Genomic DNA, 19,579 nt, shown 5'->3' with positions numbered 1-19,579 from the left:
CCCAATCATGCATGTCAGGGAATGTCTTGAGGGAAGATGATTCCAGAGAATTGACCTTTACAGTCTCATATTTGGGTTGATTCAGCTCATCAAAGAGCCAGTGTTGCCAGCAGCAATTCAGGGTCATATGAGAGAATGGGCCTGAACTCCCTGGAGTTGTGAAAACAGTCATCCAGAATATGATTGAACCCCAATCCAACATGTAAAGAATGGTGTTCCTCAGCTGGGGCATTGTCACAGACTGGTTGGAAGGAAGTCTCAGAATACTTGAATCTGTATTCTCAGAGGGATGAACATACCCCATCAGAAGTGGGACTCCCAGCACCAGGGTGGTAGCTTCCATGGTACTATAAGTGTACTGGAAGTTTTGATATTCTCTGCATATCTCAGGGACACTTTGCTTGGCTGCTGGTTTTTGGACAGAGTCCAGGAAAACCATAGACCTTGTTAGGGGAGCAAAATGCCAGCTCTCAGGCAGACCACAAATTTTGAAACCTAGGAAAAAGTGGGATATATATTACACTCAGGATTACAGTCTGTTAGAAAAACAGAGTAATTATCATGAGTAGATAGTTCTCAAGGTTGGTCTCTCACCGTTTCAACTCCAGTGGGGCAATGAAGTCTGCTGAAGTGTTTGGCTCCTGGGAATGCCATTCACATAAATTGCGATGGGCATGGAGCTCCGTGGAATTTTTAAAGTATGGTAACATTTGGGGAAATATTGGGTAGAGGTAAATGTGGTCCTTAGTTATCAGTCAAAGTGTGTAGTTCCCAAAACTTCTTAGGTTGGTAGAACTTGTTGAGGAACTGTAGAATGATCGATGAAGGTGCTAGGGTTGCTCCCTGATGAAATTCATCCTTTGGTAGGGGCCTCATTGCCCAGAGCTGGATTTTTCCACTCCCTCTCTCCAGTGGGGGCTTGTAAATGGCATAGTGGCTTGCCTGCCCAAATTCAAAGAGGAAGAGGAAGCTGGAGTCAGTGTAGCCTAAGTGTATCAGTTTAAGATGGTGCCTGAGAAGGCCACCAAGTTTGAAAAAAATTACAGACACATCTGAGCTGGTATTTAAGGGGCATTGAATCAGCTTCAATCAGTAGGCACAGTAATCTGGACAGAATCACAACTATATCCACTTCGGTAGCCCAAATGGACTGACTATTCAGACCTTCCTTAAACTCATTATATAGAGTGGCTTTATTCCAATCCAAACTGAGTGAGCTAATTGAAATGAGCAATTTAGGACAAAACTAAGCTATGGCTCTGCTACTGCCACTGAAGCTTCCAGACTCAGCCATCATCTTTAGGCATCCTTCAAAATCCACCCCAATTAAGCTGTGTATTCTCCATAGCAGCAGAGAAGGAGACTGTAGTTATTATCACTGGAGATTTGAATCTCTATCCCTCCTGGTGATTTATGAGGAAGCCCAAATTTCAAGGTATCTGTGCTGAAGTCTACAGGTCAAAGATTTTAGCTAAACCTAGAGCCATGCCAAGAGGTTGGACAGAGTCTTCTGTTTCTTTCAAATTTATTTGGAAGGCTGAGGGAGGAAATTATAGGAGAAACAAGGGAAAAGTGCAATGGACTTCAGTCTTTGAAATATTTAGGAATGCTGTGACCTTTTACATGGCTGTGGGGTGGGGGTAGTATTCCTCTATGTATCTTAGGGGTTAATGGGCAGAATAGGCAAGGACTGACAGAACTCAAGAGGTTAATTTTAGAGCCTGCGGGGCCACAGCTGCACAAAAGCCTCTATCCCATGGGTGACAGACATAGAGAACAGAAAGCCAAGGAGTGGGAAGCTAGTGACTCTGCTTCATCTGGGAAGTGAGTGGAGACTTGCAAGGTGAAAAGAGGCTGACGTGAAACTAGGGAAGGCTGAGTTCTCAGAAGGGAAGCCGTATGTGAGGGAAAGACCAGGACAAGCAGAGATAGAAAGCTGAAGTCTCAGCTGCTTCATCTCCAGAAGGAAAATGTGCATCAAAGCCAGGACCCAGGAAATCATAGCATCTGGAGGTATCTGGTGGAGACCCTGGGTAGATATCTCAGGACTCATATGGAGTAGTGTCCCTTGGAGGTGATGGCCCTGCTTAGTCTAAAGGATCCCCAATGTCTCTTCTTCTAGTGGTACTCTTCACACTTCATTCATTTATTTAACCCAAATGTATCAAGTATCTACTGTATGCTAGTCACTTCTATAAAATGTGCATATAAATCAATGAGCAAAAAGACATCCCAAAAACTCAATGATTCCCTGTTTAACACAACATATAGGAAGAAGTTCATTTTTACAGGACTGAAATAACTTTTGGTCAACATATATCAGTCTTTTTTTTTTTTATTACCACTGATTTTATTTATTTATTTTTTAACATCTTTATTGGAGTATAATTGCTTTACAATGGTGTGTTAGTTTCTGCTTTATAACAAAGTGAGTCAGCTATACATATACATATATCCCCATATCTCTTCCCTCTTGAGTCTCTCTCCCTCCCACCCTCCATATCCCACCCCTCTAGGTGGTCACAAAGCAACGAGCTGACCTCCCTGTGCTATGTGGCTGCTTCCCACTAGCTATCTATTTTACATTTGGTAGTGTATGTATGTCCATGCCACTCTCTCACTTCCTCCCAGCTTTCCCTTCCCCCTCCCCGTGTCCTCAAGTCCATTCTCTAGTAGGTCTGCGTCTTTATTCCCATCTTGCCCCTAGGTTCTTCATGACCATTTTCTTTTTTTTTTTTTTTAGATTCCATATATATGTGTTAGCATACGGTATTTGTTTTTCTCTTTCTGACTTACTTCACTCTGTATGACAGACTCTAGGTCCATCCACCTCACTACAAATAACTCAATTTTGTTTCTTTTTATGGCTGAGTAATATTCCATTGTATATATGTGCCACATCTTCTTTATCCATTCATCTGTCAATGGACACTTAGGTTGCTTCCATGTCCTGACTATTGTAAATAGAGCTGCGGTACATGACTTTTTTAAATTATGGTTTTCTCAGGGTATATGCCCAGTAGTAGGATTGCTGGGTCATATGGTAGTTCTATTTTTAGTTTTTTAAGGAACCTCCATAGTGGCTGCACCAATTTACATTCCCACGAACAGTGCAAGAGGGTTCCCTTTTCTCCACACCCTCTCCAGCATTTATGGTTTGTAGATTTTTTGATGATGGCCATTCTGACTGGTGTGAGATGATATCATAATGTAGTTTTGATTTGCATTTCTCTAATGATTAATGATGTTGAGCATTCTTTCATGTGTTTGTTGGCAATCTGTGTATCTTCTTTGGAGAAATGTCTATTTAGGTCTTCTGCCCATTTTTGAATTGTGTTGTTTGTTTTCTTGATATTGAGCTGCAGTCTTTTCAATGTACTTTCACAGCAGCACTCCTGGCAGTGGGTCCAGCTGGTCAGCTCAGCACTGCTGTTTCTTAGCATTTTGTAACAAAGCAGGGCATTGTTGCCTGTGGCTCTGCATCCATTGGTTTTTATGATGTTTCTTCAGCTTGCAATTATTTTGCCTTTTTGTTCACGTCGGAGCACCTACTTAATATCTTGCAGCTGTTTGTGCTTTACATGTGTCCTGCTCAGGTGCAGTGTTTAATGTACCCTTATTTCTAGGGTAATTTAGTTTTCAGAAGCCCAGCTTCCTACATTTTGTGAAAATGTATCCCATTAATGGTAGTTGGAATGCTGGCATTGTCAATTAGGCTTTAGGTAAACCAGTATTTATTACGGGATCAAAGTGTCTTGAAGAGACACTAAGAGCTTTCCCTTTAGAATAATTTAGAACCATTTATTGAGTGCTGACTATATGTCAGGCATTGTGCTAAATACAAAATAACAGATAGTGTTTATTAAGAACTCACTATAGGGGCTTCCCTGGTAGCACAGTGGTTAAGAATCTGCCTGCCAATGCAGGGGACACAGGTTCGAGCCCTGGTCCCGGAAGATCCTACGTGCTGCAGAGCAGCTAAGCCTGTGCGCCACAACTACTGAGCCTGTGCTCTGGAGCCTGCGAGCCACAATTACTGAGCCCGTGTGCCACAACTACTAAAGCCTGCACGCCTAGAGCCCGTCCTCCGCAACAAGAGAAGCCACCACAATGAGAAGCTTGCACACACCACAACGAAGAGCAGCCCCGGCTCGCCGCAACTAGAGAAAGCCCGTGTGCAGCCACAAAGACCCAATGCAGCAAAAAACAAAAAACAAAAAAAAACAAAAAAAAACTCACTATACATCAGACAGTATGCTAAGTCTTTTATATTATCATGTCATTCAGTCTTCACAATAGTCCTGTAGAAGCTGGGGCACAGAGAGTAGCTTACCTGAGGTCTCACAGCTAGACCATGGCAGAGCTGGTATCCAAATTCAAGCCACATGACACAGAGCTCATGCTCTTAACTCTAAATATATGACCCACCTTATGCAAACTTCACAGTAGTCTTATGAGGTCTACATTATGACTGTACTTTTATTATTATTACAGATATTAGAAGCTGAGGCTTTGGGGGAGTTAAGTTATTTCCCTGAGTTGAGTAGGCTGGATAGTCACAATTTGGACCCAGGAAGTCTGATACCACAATGCCCTTTTGTTCTTTCTTGCTATACTATACTGCTAGTAAGTGATGCAATAGATGTTCAAATCCTGCCTGACTTCAGAATCCCTAATCAGTCCAATACTGTCCATCTGGAAAGTCAGTCTCAGATGGTTTTCTTTGTTTGTTTTTCTGTTTGTTTTGGATAATGATTTGTACTAAGTGGGATAACTATTGTGGCCATTTAACATTCAACTCCACTGGAGTTATTGAAGAAATTTTAGAAATAAAATACTTTAAGCATACCTTAAAATGCTTTGATGAAAGTTCAAGTTGATTATTCATTTGACAATATTATGATCTTTCCAGAGAAAGATCATATTAGAAAGCCTTTGATAAAGAGCAGTCAGAAAGCTCTTTGATAATTTTGGTATTCTCCATTTGAAGAATTAGAGTCTAGCAGGTCTGAGAAAAAATGTACTGTAAAATTATAATGGAAGTCAATTGGAAAAAGCAATACAAATTACAAATATTAGGCTTACATGCAATTTTTCTTCTGCTGAAACCCTGCTGTTGCCACCTTCATGCTTTGCAGATGACTCTGCCTTACATGTAACCATCTGATGTGAATCTCCCTCATCACCACCTTGAACTTTTTCTCAGTGTTCATCTGCCTTGTATTTTCTTTCTTTTATCTCTGAAAAAGAATAAGAATTAAGTTTCCTACATTCTAAATTTAATCCTTGCCCTCAAGGGCTTGTACCAGGTGTGGGGTCCTATGGAGAGACTAGATTGGGTAGGGTTTTTTTCTAGGCTAGATGGGAGCTGTCAAAAGTCTACAAGTGATTGTGAGCTGTGGACCGAGAGGGAGGTCAATGTATCAGAGGTAAGTATCAAGCATCTGCTGCAAGGAGAGCCTTCAAGCCTCCAAGGAAGTGGTCAGAATCCAAGGAAAGCAGGAGCAGACCAGAAAGCGACGTTGTGGTGGCTCCATATGAAATGGTTTAGTACGTAGGCAAAGACAAAAAGAGGGGATGGGTACTTGCTTCTTTTGGGGCGATAGGTATAGCAGGAGAGGAGAACCAGGTGCTGATTCCATCTTAATCCGTTGGCTTCATCAATTATTTCCTGTCCTTGAATCTACAGTTTTCCCCTCTCCATTGTATCCTCCCCCTTAGCTTATATGTTTTCCTGTCCTTTTCTAAAAGCCCACACTTTCCTTTAATCCCTTTACTTCTTTAAGCAAGTATCACCTTTCTTCCCTGTCCCTCCTAGTGGCCAAATTCAGTGGCCAAATTCAATGGCCAATTCAGTCATCATCATCATCAGGCTCTCTGTGGGATTAAACATTGTTGAAGATGCTCACACTTGAAACTCCTCCCTGGGGTGTGCTCCCCCCATCTCTGTGGATATTCTTTCTTCTTCTTTGAATTCAAATAAATATGTATTTCTTAAGGATGTGCTCTTGGCTGGCTTCTTAGATCTTGATATACTGTCTCCCCTGGCAGACTCATCCAACCTTATGACTTGGATTATTCTCTCTACCTAGGTGACTCCTAATCTCAATCACCAGCTTTGACCTTGACCTCCTTTTCATATTCTAGGAGCCAGCTAGATACCTTCACCTGAGTGTCTCATCTGCACATTAAATTCTGCATGGCCAAACATTAACGAGTTATTCTACAACCAGCTTCTCTTCCTGTGTTTTTAAGTTTCCATTAATGACATTTATAAATTATCTGTCCCCCAAATTCTTTGGATCAATTTTTACTCTTCCTACATTCAGTCAGGTACCAAATTCAGTTGATTGAAATAGTTGTAATATTTGTCCCCCCATTTATATTATTATTTCCTCTTTCTTAGTGCCCTTCATCAAAACAACTTTAATAGCCTGCTAGCCGGCCTACTTATCATTAGTTTTCTTCCCCTAAAATCCATTTTAATTGCTGCTGTCTTTTCCTGAATGACATCTATTTATGTCTCTTTAAAACTCTTATTTTAAAAACAAATCCAAACACCCTAACCTGGCTTTCTAGGTCCTTCACAATCTGAACCCAACCAATTTGTCTATTTTTATTTCCCACTTTACCTACCTTTTGCTCTAGAAAAATATACTTAGTCACTCTTCTCTGTAAGTGCCCTATAATTGCTCTCTTCCATGCCCTTGCTGTTCCTTAGATCAGAATGATCTCTATTCATCAGCTCCTCATGTACAGATCCTACGACTTCCAAAGTCTTGCTCAAATAGCTCTCTTTCCATGAAGCTTTTCTTGATATCTCCAGATGGCAGTAATTTGCCATAACACTTTATCTGAGCCTTTTTCCTAGTGCTTATCACCTTCTACTTTGGATTTTGATTATTCACAGGCACATTTTATTATCTCCATGGTTTGATTATAAACATCTTGAAAAGCTGATTCATCTTTGTATTCCCAAAGTGTCTGGTACAAATGTTTGAACAAAGTTTATAAGACTCACCAAATATTCGATGTACTTCCTTACGTTTCCCAGTATCCTTTGCATGAGACCTGGGGCTTATGACCCGTTCTGACCAATATTCTATAAGAAGTGATATGTGAAACTTTCAGTATGAGGTATTTTGGAACAGATGAGAATTCTACACTCTTTCTTCCCTTTTCCCCTTCTATGATGACCTACAAGGCTATGTGTCCCAAATGGTCTAATGGCAAGTTGATGGACCATTATAAACATTTTCACAATTGTAGAGATAATTTCTGCTACACTATTACAGTCTGCAAGGATTGTTGAACATGTCCATAATTTGTTGAAATATATTCACCCCTGGGGAAGTTAAGCATCTTCCTCTGACTCCTAAAGCCTGCAGTTGCAATCCCACATGCTGTCCTACTTGGGCAGTGTGAAGTGCTGGCTCTTCTCTTTTTCTTACCAAAATCTAAACTCAGCTTATTAAAGTTATCTGATAATCCACTATAAGATATTAATACTGTGAATACTGAGTTACCTTATGGGGGGATGCTACCATTTACAGCAGTACTGACCTTCCAAAATTATAAAGTCAAAATATTGAATTTCCAACACCATTGACAAGCTAGAGTAGGAGCAACATTTGGTAGTAAGATCTTTATAAAGTCTCCAAAGTAAAGTTGCACAGGAAGCCATGATTCTGTTGAAGAATAACATTATTCCAGAGTATCATCTAGATGTTTCTGCAGAACAACTGTTTCTCTACATAAGGTGGTTGACCTATTGCTTTTAAAACAGAAACTAACTGCTTGAGTGATGGTCTATGATGCTAAGCCTGTTTCAAAGAGACAGAGCCCAATGTTCTCTTTTTTGCTTATTTATTCAAGTGAAATAAGTATTTCTCTTTACTGACTATGTGTAGGTATCCTGCACCATCTTCATGTTAAGGACTTCTGTTTGGAACCTTCTACTATCATCAGGACCTTCACTTAGGTTATTTTCCCGGTTATGATAGGCTTATCTTGATTTATCACTGCTTTACAACTGTAACCAAATAGGGATAAGTGAGATAGATGACCAACGACGGGACAGTTCATAAGGCATACAAGCCACAGAGTTTGTGTGGTCCTATCTGCTCTGTGACACCAGTGGTCAAACTTATATTATGGTGTATATGGAATTATAAATACAGCCTGGCTCTGAGCCCTCTTACCTCAGTATTCCCATTAATTCCCTTGGCACTCTCATATAAACTTAAGCTTCTGCCAAGTTCTGTTTTAGGTCCCCACTTATAGTGGATTTCCTGCTTAGTCCCTAAATTGGATGAAAAGACATATTGATGGATAAATTGCTGCAAGAAAGAAAAGAAAGAAAACATTTTCTCCTCAGACCAGGCTAACCCCAAAGAAGCCCCTGGGACCTAGGATTTTCTAACATATTTTTCAGGCCCAAAGATGAAGGTATGTCATCTGACAAGACTACAGACTCTTGGAAGATGGTATGACCCTCTTCACCAAGAGAGGTTGGGATCATATTAATAAGGCCAGAACCCCTTAAATTGGAACTAACCCCATAAAGTATGAGTCAACCACTAATCTGGGGTTGCAGTGATTACAGTCTAAAGTTAGAAGAAAACTGGTTTTTGGCTAATGCTCATACTGAGCTGTCCAGGGTTCTGACTTTGGCATGGGACATTCCAACCCTTGGGCTTGATGCTGGTGATTTTGCTTTAAATTCTGAATACTTTGGATGTAGTTTGTGATCACTAATCTTGATTATCTCTGTAGTTTACCTTGAGCTCTATTGATCTAGGCTATTGTTAATGACATACTGTGTACAAACTGTAAAATTGATTATACTGTGTCAGGACTTTTAAGTTGGAGAGCATGAGGTATAGAATCAGAAGACTTAGACTTTAATAACAGCTGCATTAGCCATGTGATTTTGAAGAAGTCTCTGAAGATTTTTCAGAACCTTGGTTTTCTCATCATCCTTGAAAATAAAATGTGAAAAATATCTGTAACATAAATGACAAAAATATAATACAAAGAGCGTTAAAAAATATATGAGAAAAAAAAACTTGGAAAAGTAAACATGGGACACAAAAGGCAATTTACAAAATAAGAAAGACAAATTGCCCACAAGATATGTAAAAATTAACTCAAAATGGATCAAACACCAAATTATAAGACCTGGAACTATAAAACTCTTAGAAAAAAACATAGCTGTAAATCTTTTGGCCTTGGATTAGGCAATTGTTTCTTAGATATGACACCAAAATCACAAGTGACAAAAGATAAAATAGATGAATTGAACTTCATAAAAATTAAACAATTTTGTCCTGCAAAGGACACCATCAAGAAAGTAAAGAGACAATCCACAGAATGAAAGAAAAATATTTGCAAATCATATATCTGTTAAAGGACTTGTATCCAGAATATTTAAAGAAATTTTACAACTCAATATTAAAAGAAAAATAACCCAATTTAAAAATGGGCATAGGATCTGAATAGACATTTCTCCAAAGAAGATATACAAATGGCCAATAAGCACATGAAAAAGATGCTGAACACCATTAGCTATCAGGGAAATGCAAATCAAAACCACAATGTGATTCTACTTCACACCCTCTAGGATGGCTGTAATGAAAAGACAAATAATAACAAGTATCGGCAAGGATGTGGAGAAGTTGAAGTCCTCATAAACTGCTGATGAGATGTTTAAATGGGCCAGTTGATTTGGAAAACAGTATGACAGTTCCTCAAGTAATTAAGCACAGAGTTCCCATATGACCTAGCAGTTCTAATGCTAGGTATATACCCAAGATAAAAGAAAACCTACCCCCCAAAACTTACACACAAACATTTATAGCAACGTCATTTATAATAATCAAAAAGTGGAAACAACCTAAATGTCTATCAACTGATGAATGGATGAACAAATTGTGTTATATCTATACAATGGAGTATTATTCGTCAATAAAAAGAAATGGAGTACTGATACATGCTATAATGCAGATGCACATTGAAAATCTTATGCTAAGGGAAAGAAGCCAGTCACAAAAGGGCACATATGGTATGATTCCATTCATATGAAGTATCCACAACAGGCAAATTTATGGAGTCAGAAAGTAGATTAGTGATTGCCAAGGACTGGATATGAGGTGGTAGGGATGGAGAATGACTGCTATTGGGTATGAGGTTTCTTTTTGGAGTGATGAAAATATTTTAAAATTGAGTGTGGTGATGATTGCACAACCATGTGAAGATAGTTAAAATCATTGAATTATATACTTTAAATTGTACTGTATGCAAATTATATCTCAATAAAGCTGTTATTTTAAAAAAGAAATACAAATTATCAAGAAGCACATGAAAAAACTCCAGATTCATTGGTCATCAAATAAATAAAAAATTAATAATTATAGTGAGATACCACTTTTCTTATCAAATTTTGGAAATTAAAATCATGTATATGTGCATGTATTAAATGAGATCTGTTTGTAAACTTCAAAGAACCTATTCAAAGAAAATTTACCTTTATCATGTATATATTTCAGTTTTCTTGTCAAGCTCAGAATTTTTAAAAGAGGCTTTGTGAGTCCAAAGCATGGAGAATTCAAGTTTCAGATCTCCTAATTCATGTTTTTGCCCAAAGAAATTAAAAAGTCTTTGTAGTTTTACTCAGATGTGCAAATTAGATAAGAAAAACGAAACTGGGTTCAATGAAAAGTGATCAACTCTCTTCTTTCCACCCCTACTGGAGTGGGAAGCATCTCTGTTTTATGCATTAGAAGCATCTATGTTTTATCCCCTTGGATGGCAGATTAAGTAACAGCAGCCACTCCCTATGGACAGAAGGAGCCTGGTGTGTTCCAAATGTGCTGTGCGACATTTGTGAATGATGTAGTGGTCTCCTGGAGAAAACACAGCTGTCTCGGGCACCAGCCTGTAGCCTCTATAAATTAGTTTCAATCTAAACATTCTTTCACTGCAGTAGGAATTGGAGAACTCTTCCTGATCAAATTCAAGAGCTTCTACATATTGTGGAAGGGTGAAAACCATGTTGCAAAATGAGCTGGATGCTCCACAGACAAATTAAGTCCTGAACCAACCCCACGCATAATGATTTCAGAGGAATCTGAGGCTCCAGTGTGAGTCTCATCTTGAGTCAAACACTTATCTTACTAAGTCGATGGGAGTGTTTCCACAGTTGCAGTCTCTCTTAAAAAGGTTCAAAAGTAGAGCCTTGGCTTGGATGCTAAAAGTTTTTAAATAAACCAGAGAAGGCAAATACTTGGCATGTGCTGCCACGCCCCCTTCGCTTGCCTGAATGTAGCTATTGCTTACCTTTCTAGACGCTCTTTTTTACTGACTCTGAATGTGATCTAAGACTCTTTCTCAACACAGTGCCCCAAGCATACATTACTAATCTATCAATGAGCTCTATTTGCCATTCCTGATATAGGAATGGCAAGTTGAAATATGTATACATGCCTATGTGTGTTTTACACAACTACTTAGAAGAACCTTTGAAGTATATTTATCTTTATGTAAGGTTTCCCTTTCAGAATATAGAAACTACTAGTAGAAACAGATCAATAGCTACTCAATATCATTCCTTATCTAATTTGCTTTGAATGCCTGAAATGGTTACTGTTGACTCTCTGGTCTTTACAAATAGAAATACGCAGGCAGAGTGCTAACCATTATAAGCCATTTTCTGGAAATAATTTGGCATGTGCAATTAAATTTTAATAACATGCGTTACCTACGTCAGCTCATTTAGTACTCCCCCAAATCCTTTGCAGAAGGTGCTATTAAAATATCCAGATTACAAATGAGGAAACTAGGCACAGAACGATTAAATAACTTTCATACTGAGGCTGGAAAGGACTTCATCTTGGTTATAAAGTGTTACTTGTGGTACTCTTTCTCCATGTCCCCACACTTCTTTCCCCATGATATAAGCTTTGATCTAAGTTAAGAAGCTAGTGTTAAATAAATGCTCCTCACCAATTCCTTCTTTTGAAAAAGTGAACAAAACTTCTCTTCTAAAAAACAATAGCTTAAGACAAAACCTGACAGTTCTTTTGTCTCAACTATCCTTGCTATGACTCCTTTAAAAGTGCCAACTCCATTTTTCTTTGTCACAAAAGCATTTTAGAACAACTCATAACTTAGAGCAACTCTGCAAGCCCAGGAATCCCATTGTTAACTGTGTGTTATGCCCATACATCTTCATATTAGTCAAGCTTTGTCAGTTCACAGGGGTGCAAATGTATGTAAAATAAATGATAGTGATAGACATTGGTAATTTCAAACCATAGCATAAAGTTGAAAATTCCTTCACCCAAATAGATACTTATTTGTCCACATCCAGTAGTAGAACCTAATGAATAAAGATAGTTGTGAAAATTGCTAAAACTAAACAGTGTGAACACCTCTTTTCAGCAGAGCAAAATAGAATAATTTATCAAAGTGGAATTTCAATTAAAGGGGAAATGGAAATGAAAATTTTCAATCAAAATGGAAAATTTCAATTTTCTCTAACAAGTAAAATCTAAATATACTTTAACTGGCTATTTCTTCCACACATTCTCAATTAGAGTATCGATCAGTATCTGATGAACCATGAAAAAGAATTGGAACCATATCCCAAAACTCCTTATCATTTTAGGTGTAAGGAAGTCGTGAGGCTTGCATAGTTACTCCAGTTTTTTTAAATGATGACTTTCATTAGTGTTTCTCAGAGAAACACAATAACATTCTCCATATAATTCTGTATGTAATTCCCTTACCATAACAATTCTCAAATATTCAGTACCCATCGATAAGCACTTAGTGTTATATCATTAATTTTCTATATTCTTGGCATGTTGTCAATAATGAAACTGTGAGAAATTTCCATCTGGTATTTCTGATATTCTAAACAATGGAGTTTAAAAAACTCAGAAATGCCCCTGATTATATGAAAGGATTAAGCTTAATGGAAAGAGAGCAATGTAATAGCTTTTCACCTTAAAGATTTCTTAAACAGGCTCATTTTTCCCATGGAAAGATTTTGAAAACCATGATGGTTCAGGGTAACCAATAATTGTTAATGTTGAAGGGGGTAACTTTAAAAAATAGCTTTATTCAGGTATAATTGACATACACTAAATTGCACATATTTACAGTAAGTGATCTGATGGATTCTGACATATGTATACCCCTGTGAAGCTATCACCACAATCAAGCCAATGAAAATGTCCATCATAATTTTTGAAGATATCAATAATGTAAAATTTTGGTGATCATCATATCCCAGGGGTATCTGGCCCTAGTAGGCCATATTTCTTGTCTATTGAGTGAACACATTTTCTCTAATTTATTGTCACTGAACAGAACAAAAGGTTGGGCAGAATTCAGGCTTTTAACTTTCAGCATTTTTGAGGAGCATCTGCATGGTGCTGAAGTTGGCCTTTGAATATATAAATTGACAGGTATGAAATCCTCAGCATGTCTATGGTGGCTTAGCAATCCCACAAAGCCTCACAGTAGCTTGCCTGATGCCCCACCTTCTCTAGAGAAGGAGCAGTGGATGGGCTTATTCCTCCACCTTGTGTGTTGGACTGTGTGTTATTTTTTTCCCCAACCACATCATTTCATAGACAATTTAGGAACCAATAAAGCACAAGTCTCGTTTGAAAAGATGTATCTAAATATAGGAATAATACATTATAAGCCAAGTCACTTCCCTCCTCTGAGTTTCTGTTTATCTGTCAAATATCTTCCATCTTATCAGAGAGAGCTGTAAAGGAAAATGGGTGGGTGGGGAAGCAGCAGCAAGCTTTCTGGAATGTCCAACTTCTCAAATAAAATAGACTGCACGGACAGCTTATAATTCGTATGGCTTTGGCTCAGGGTTTCTGAAAGGGAACATAAGTTGTTTTTGTCCTGCCTATTGCTGTCTTATTCGCCCTCAGTGCTGGTAGTAATGAAGTCTGGTAAGCTTTTCTCGGAGGCTCTCCTGATAGCTCTTTCCTATACTCCACTGTTTTAGGTTGTTTTGGAAACAGTTTATGGATGCAGCATTTAACCTCGGGGTTGCAGATTCCCTCGTCTCCATCTGTCAACAACCATTTTCACCCCTCCCCGCGAAGACCAGCCCCCTCCACAGATGATACTGGTCACCCTCAGAACAGTGGCCTTGAGGGCTCCAGCTTCCTTTCTTTGCCTCGGGTCCCAGGACACCAGTCGAGGTCTAACTTTATGAGTTGGGAGGGCAGCTTGCCTAATCAGTCACTCTTCAGCTGGGGGCTGTTTCTATCTGCTCATCCTCTCTGATTCTCCCCCAAATGAGAGGAAGATTCAAGTGGATGTGGCACATCCCCTAATGTAGGCCTGCAGAGCGGTGGCTGACGTGTACAAAGGAAGACCCGGACCAAGCAGGCCTTTTTCACCTGCGTAATGACAGGCTTGGGAGTAGCGAAGCGGCAGCGGCGGCGGCGCCGGGAATAGGAGGAGGAGCGCAGGCAGCGGCCGGGGCGGGGCCGGGAGGAAGTGGAGGGGGAGGAGGAGGAGCTGAAACGCGGAAAGCGGCAGGCAGCAGCTCGGCCGGAGTTGCAGCAGCTGCGGCGGCGGCGGCGCTGACACCGCAACCTCCCCAAGCCCTGAGTCCCGGCGGGGGCAGCAGCAGGGAGCGCCTGCCCGCCCTCCCGCCCAGTCACTGCACCTCGGCCCCGCCAAGCAGCCGTCGCTGCGCCCGGGGAACTGCCAGCTATGGCCGCGCCGCCCGATCCCAAAGAAGAACTGCTGCCGCTGGCCAGTCCCGGGTCCCAGTGGTTCGGGGACCGGGGCGAGGGGGAGGAAGAAGCGGTGACGCCGAAAGGGGCCAAGCCCGAGCCGCAGGCGGGAGAGCCCGGACCTGGGCTGGGCTCCGGGGCCCGAGAAGCTGTGCCGCGGGAACTGGGCTCAGGCCCCGCCCGGCCGCCGCCCGTTGCCATGGAAACTGCATCCACAGGTAAGGCGGGCGGGCGCCGCTGCCCCGCAAATGGCGTCGGGGACTCGGGTCCCCCAACCGGTCCCCTTCTCTGCAGCTCGCCTATGCACCTACCTCGCGCTCTCTATCTTGAGCACCAACCTTAACCCCCCTTCGCCACAGGCGACTGTAAATATTAGTGGACTGGTAGGGACAGAAATTTTATTTTTCCAAAGGCTCCGAAGAAAACAAAATACTATTCATCCTTTTATTTCATTATCATTATTTTTCCGGCTTTCAAAGTTGTTCTCAGAGGCAAACCGCAGCATCTTGGCTGCTGCCGCGCCTGTGTACAAGTTTTTTCCTTCTTGGAAGGGGCTGGGGGCCGTAAGGCCCGCTTGGCCAGTTGGGATGATATTCTGAGGCGTGTTTGTGCGCCCGGCGCGCGCCAGCGACAGGGGACGCTGACAACAAAGCGACGGGCGGGCCTGCTGCCCCTAGACCCTGCTCGATCCAGGGCAGAGACGTGACTTTAACTCTCCCTTCCCTCCAAGAATCGCCACACCCTACTCCTAGCCCCTTTCCCTTCACCTCCTCTATCTCCCCCTCCCCCCTCACACTAAACCGAAACGCCAAGGTGTGTCTAATGGCAGAGGGACAGCGTTGCCAGAAGGTTGGGAGTTGTGGCGGCTCCCGCCCAGAGCCCTTCTTTCCCAGCTCCCCGGATGCTCCCATCTCGAAGGGAGCTGTGATACTTGCAGCCCTTTAGAGCGGTCGCTGGCTGAGGTGTTAGAGGGCTTGAGTGGCGGTGAGTGTTCAGGCACAGTTTACCATCAGTCTGAACCTGCCTGGTCCTTTGGAAATTGCCCTGGGTTCGCCCTCCTTTCGCCTGACTTCCCCTTCAGAACTGGAGCACGTGGGTGCTCAGCGGGGACCAGGGATCCTGAAGCATTCTGTCCGAAGGATGCCTGAGGCGAGCTTTGGGGAGGGGCTGCTGGCTTGGGTAGCTCTTGTGTTTCCAGGGAGTGGGGTAGAGGGTGCTGTGTTGTGTTGTTCCCGGAGAAAGCTTTGCTGTGGTGGAATGAGAGTTGTGTAGTTTTGGAAATGTAGCTCTTGAAGGCCGGGTGCTGGGTGATTCTGCAGGAGGGGAAGGGGGCGGGACTGGCATGCTTGTTCATGGCAGCTGCTTTAGGGGAACCCCTTTCTTAAACCATTGCCTCTCTTAAGGGTCGTGTGGAGTGTCTTAGGTAGTCCTTAGGTAGTCTTTTTTTTTTTTTTTTTATTCTGATGTTTTCAGAAAGAATATATCTCCTTACAAGAATATCGAAACCATGTCTTTTTTTTTTAAAATTAATTAATTTATTTATTTATGGCTGTGTTGGGTCTTCGTTTCTGTGCGAGGGCTTTCTCCAGTTGCGGCGAGCGGGGGCCACTCTTCATCGCGGTGCGCGGGCCTCTCACTGTCGCGGCCTCTCTTGTTGCGGAGCACAGGCTCCAGACGCGCAAGCTCAGTAATTGTGGCCCACGGGCCCAGCTGCTCTGCGGCATGTGGGATCTTCCCAGACCAGGGCTCGAACTCGTGTCCCCTGCATTAGCAGGCAGACTCTCAACCACTGCGCCACCAGGGAAGCCCTCCTTAGGTAGTCTTAATTCTTCTCTAGTACAAACGATTTGACCTGAGGAAGGGAGATTTAGGGAATGTGTCGAATAAAACATTATGAAGGGAAGAAACAAAAGTAAAGAAAGAAAAACTAGAGAAAGGAAAAGGAAAGAAAGACTCAAAAGCAGAAAACCCCATTTGTCATATATTAGTTATTATGTGGAGGAGGGGAGGATTTAAGACTAAGAGAGACCTCAACTTCTTCATCTAAATGGAGAGAAAACAAAACTTTTTATAATTGCAAAAGAAGATGGCAGAAGCTAATAGACAAAGGAAGGTACACATTTCATTGGTTTACCATTACCATTCCTCGTTGAGAGTAGCTCATAGTACAGAACCTTTATCCACTGTCATCAAAGTAAATAATTTATAAACATTGCCCACCTCCCACTGGTGTCCCCAAGGTTAGGTGAACTAGGGAGAGGAAGCTAAGCGCCCCCTGTTCAGTAACATACTATCCACTAAAATGGTTGCTGTATACAAAATGCCTAGAACAACTGTGACAAAGTAGGCATTTGCAATTTTTAATATTATTATAGAAATATTTTACTTTGTTGAATATATTAGGGGTTTCCTATCCTAGGCAACAAATACACTAATAAAATCGAACATGATGCTAACTTTGGATGGGAGGAGAATGAAGGGAGGCAGAAGGAGCACATAGTTTGCATATTTATATAGAAATTTTTAGATTTATTATTGCTGCTTGAAGGAATTTCTCATATAGTTGTTGGTTATTTAATGTTTTAAGTTTGTATGTTTCTTTTTTAGTAGACTGTATGGGCTGTTATAAGAGTCTCAGATGCCAGAAATGATATCTAAATAAATAACTAGATCTTGAAAAATTCAAATAAAATCTGGGCCAACTTCCTTATCTGTTGTTTTGGCAGTTCTGTTGCAATAAGCAGAGTCAGCAGGTGCATCCTCAACTTAAATCAGGGACAAAATCCAGAGGAAGCCTATTAAGCACATGGCTTTCCTTTTTTTAAAAGAATGGTGCTCTTTGGGACTCAAATCAAACTAAGAAGTAACTTAGACTTTGAGTGTGATGCACTGTAAACAGCTTTTGTTTCTTTCTCAAATGAAATTCTAAAATGTAAGACAGATATTGATGTTTTAAAAACTTTTTTCTGAAAAACACCACTAATCATGCCATCTGGACAGAAATTCTGTTATTTATTTTTACACATTGATGGTAATTAAAGTTCCTAAAGAAATATTTCCAAAAATATTTTTCAGTGATGTCCTGGAATGAATATATGTTTAAACATCATTAAAGTTGCACTATAAAACTCCGTCAGTACTGTATTCTCTACCTGTACTCCATCAGTACAGATATTCTCATTGCTTCTGTCCCTTTTGTGGGATGGAAATGTCCTTAACAAAAAGTAACACTTTTTTCTAAAGCTACAGTTTTTCATGTCTAAAATTGATAATGGGCATGTGATATGATGTCTGTTGCCAAGGAAACATTTAATGCACTATATGTAGGCTACAACATGTTAGATTGTTAATCATGAAACAGTGCCATCATCTAATAACTTTATACAAAGAATGTGAAGAGCAACATTTTCGTTTTTTCATGGTCAGTTATTTTATTCCTGGAAACTATTCAAAAGGAGCATACAATAACACAAGGATAGAAGAATCGCCCTTTGTTTAAAGGAAGAATTTAAAATAGAATATTTGAACAAAATGCAATGGTAAGAATTAACTCATTGGCCACTTTGGAAATTAACTCACTGACTGATTCATGCATGGAAGGCAAAATGAATAAGAGAATGGAGAATGGTCTGGAGAAAGCAGCCCAGTGTGATGATTTGCTTTAGTGATATTGACTTATAGATAATTTGACTTAAATTTCTGGATGATTGCCAAGGGGGAGGGAAGTGAGAGAGGGAGAGAGAGGTATTTTTCCAATTTACTTGGACTACAGTGCTCATAAATTTATATTTTTCAAATGCTGAATGTGATACTCTATTGGAAAAAACTATTCTTAATCTATCATGATTTAAATACCTTTCAGAAATGCTTATATGTCCTGCATTTATTCTGTTTAATATAATAAATTGTACCATGCACATTACCAATCATCTTCTAAAATCCATGTAGAGACTGGATTAGCTGTCTTTTCTTGTGGATGTGCTTGATAGATGTGTACATTTTTAAAAATTTTTGAGTCATTCCCAGCAATCCTCTTCAGAAGGTGTAAATTTCAGTCCTCTGTTTTCTTTCATCTTTTAAGAAAGCTACAGTTCTATTGAAATGGGAAGGAACACCACACTAGCTTTTACAATATTTTACAGAACCTATAAGAAAAATAAGAGTTTCTAATGCAATTTATTTCTCTGGACATAGGCCCTGAATATAATCAATGACATTTCTGGCAGTAACTACAGTACTTATCCTTTCATATTGGGAATTCAAATTAGGTTAAATTAAAATTTAGAAACACTTACATACCCTAAAAATACATTGATAAATAAATTTTATCAGAGCTTTCAGCATAACTTCCTTTTCATGAACTCACTGTTCCAGGAAACCCATCCTACTCATTGTCCCTCAGGTACACCATAGACCTTCCTGCTCCCATCTCTTCTCTAGGCTGTTCATCTACTTCTGACTCTGAGGGTTTGGAGAAGAGTTGTGGATTATTTTGTTCATTATACTGTCTATCTTGCATAGCCTGGGAGATAGACAAAACTTCCAAAAATTTTATGGAAAGTTTTTATTATCTGTAAAGTGAGAGACCATTGAGATTCAATTCAATTTAGTAAACATTTATTGAATGCCTCCTTTGTGTAAGGATCTGTGCTAAACACGGGTTTTGGTTTCCTAGAACATGTGCACCTTTCTGTTTCACATTAGTATTTAGTTAAACAGTTCTTTTATGTCATTTTTAATTTTCCTCATTCCCAAGTCATTGCTGGAAGATTGTTTAGAAGGGTATTATAATAACCTAACCACAT

The 19,579-nt window shown here is 40.3% G+C and overlaps 1 protein-coding gene across 1 annotated transcript in view; it reads left to right on the top strand.

The window, feature by feature from the left end:
• The first annotated feature begins 14,578 nt into the window (after nt 1-14,578).
• Nucleotides 14,579-19,579, top strand: part of RTN1 (reticulon 1) — a 254,602-nt gene continuing 249,601 nt past the window's right edge. The window contains exon 1 of the mRNA XM_028169229.2: nt 14,579-14,992. Coding sequence (XP_028025030.2) covers nt 14,752-14,992 — 241 coding nt within the window. The 5' untranslated portion in view covers nt 14,579-14,751. The remainder of the gene's footprint in view (nt 14,993-19,579) is intronic.

The sequence above is a fragment of the Balaenoptera acutorostrata genome, chromosome 3 (assembly GCF_949987535.1).
Source record: "Balaenoptera acutorostrata chromosome 3, mBalAcu1.1, whole genome shotgun sequence".
NCBI classification, from domain to species: Eukaryota; Metazoa; Chordata; class Mammalia; order Artiodactyla; family Balaenopteridae; genus Balaenoptera; species Balaenoptera acutorostrata.
This window is presented reverse-complemented; position numbering and strand designations above follow the sequence as displayed.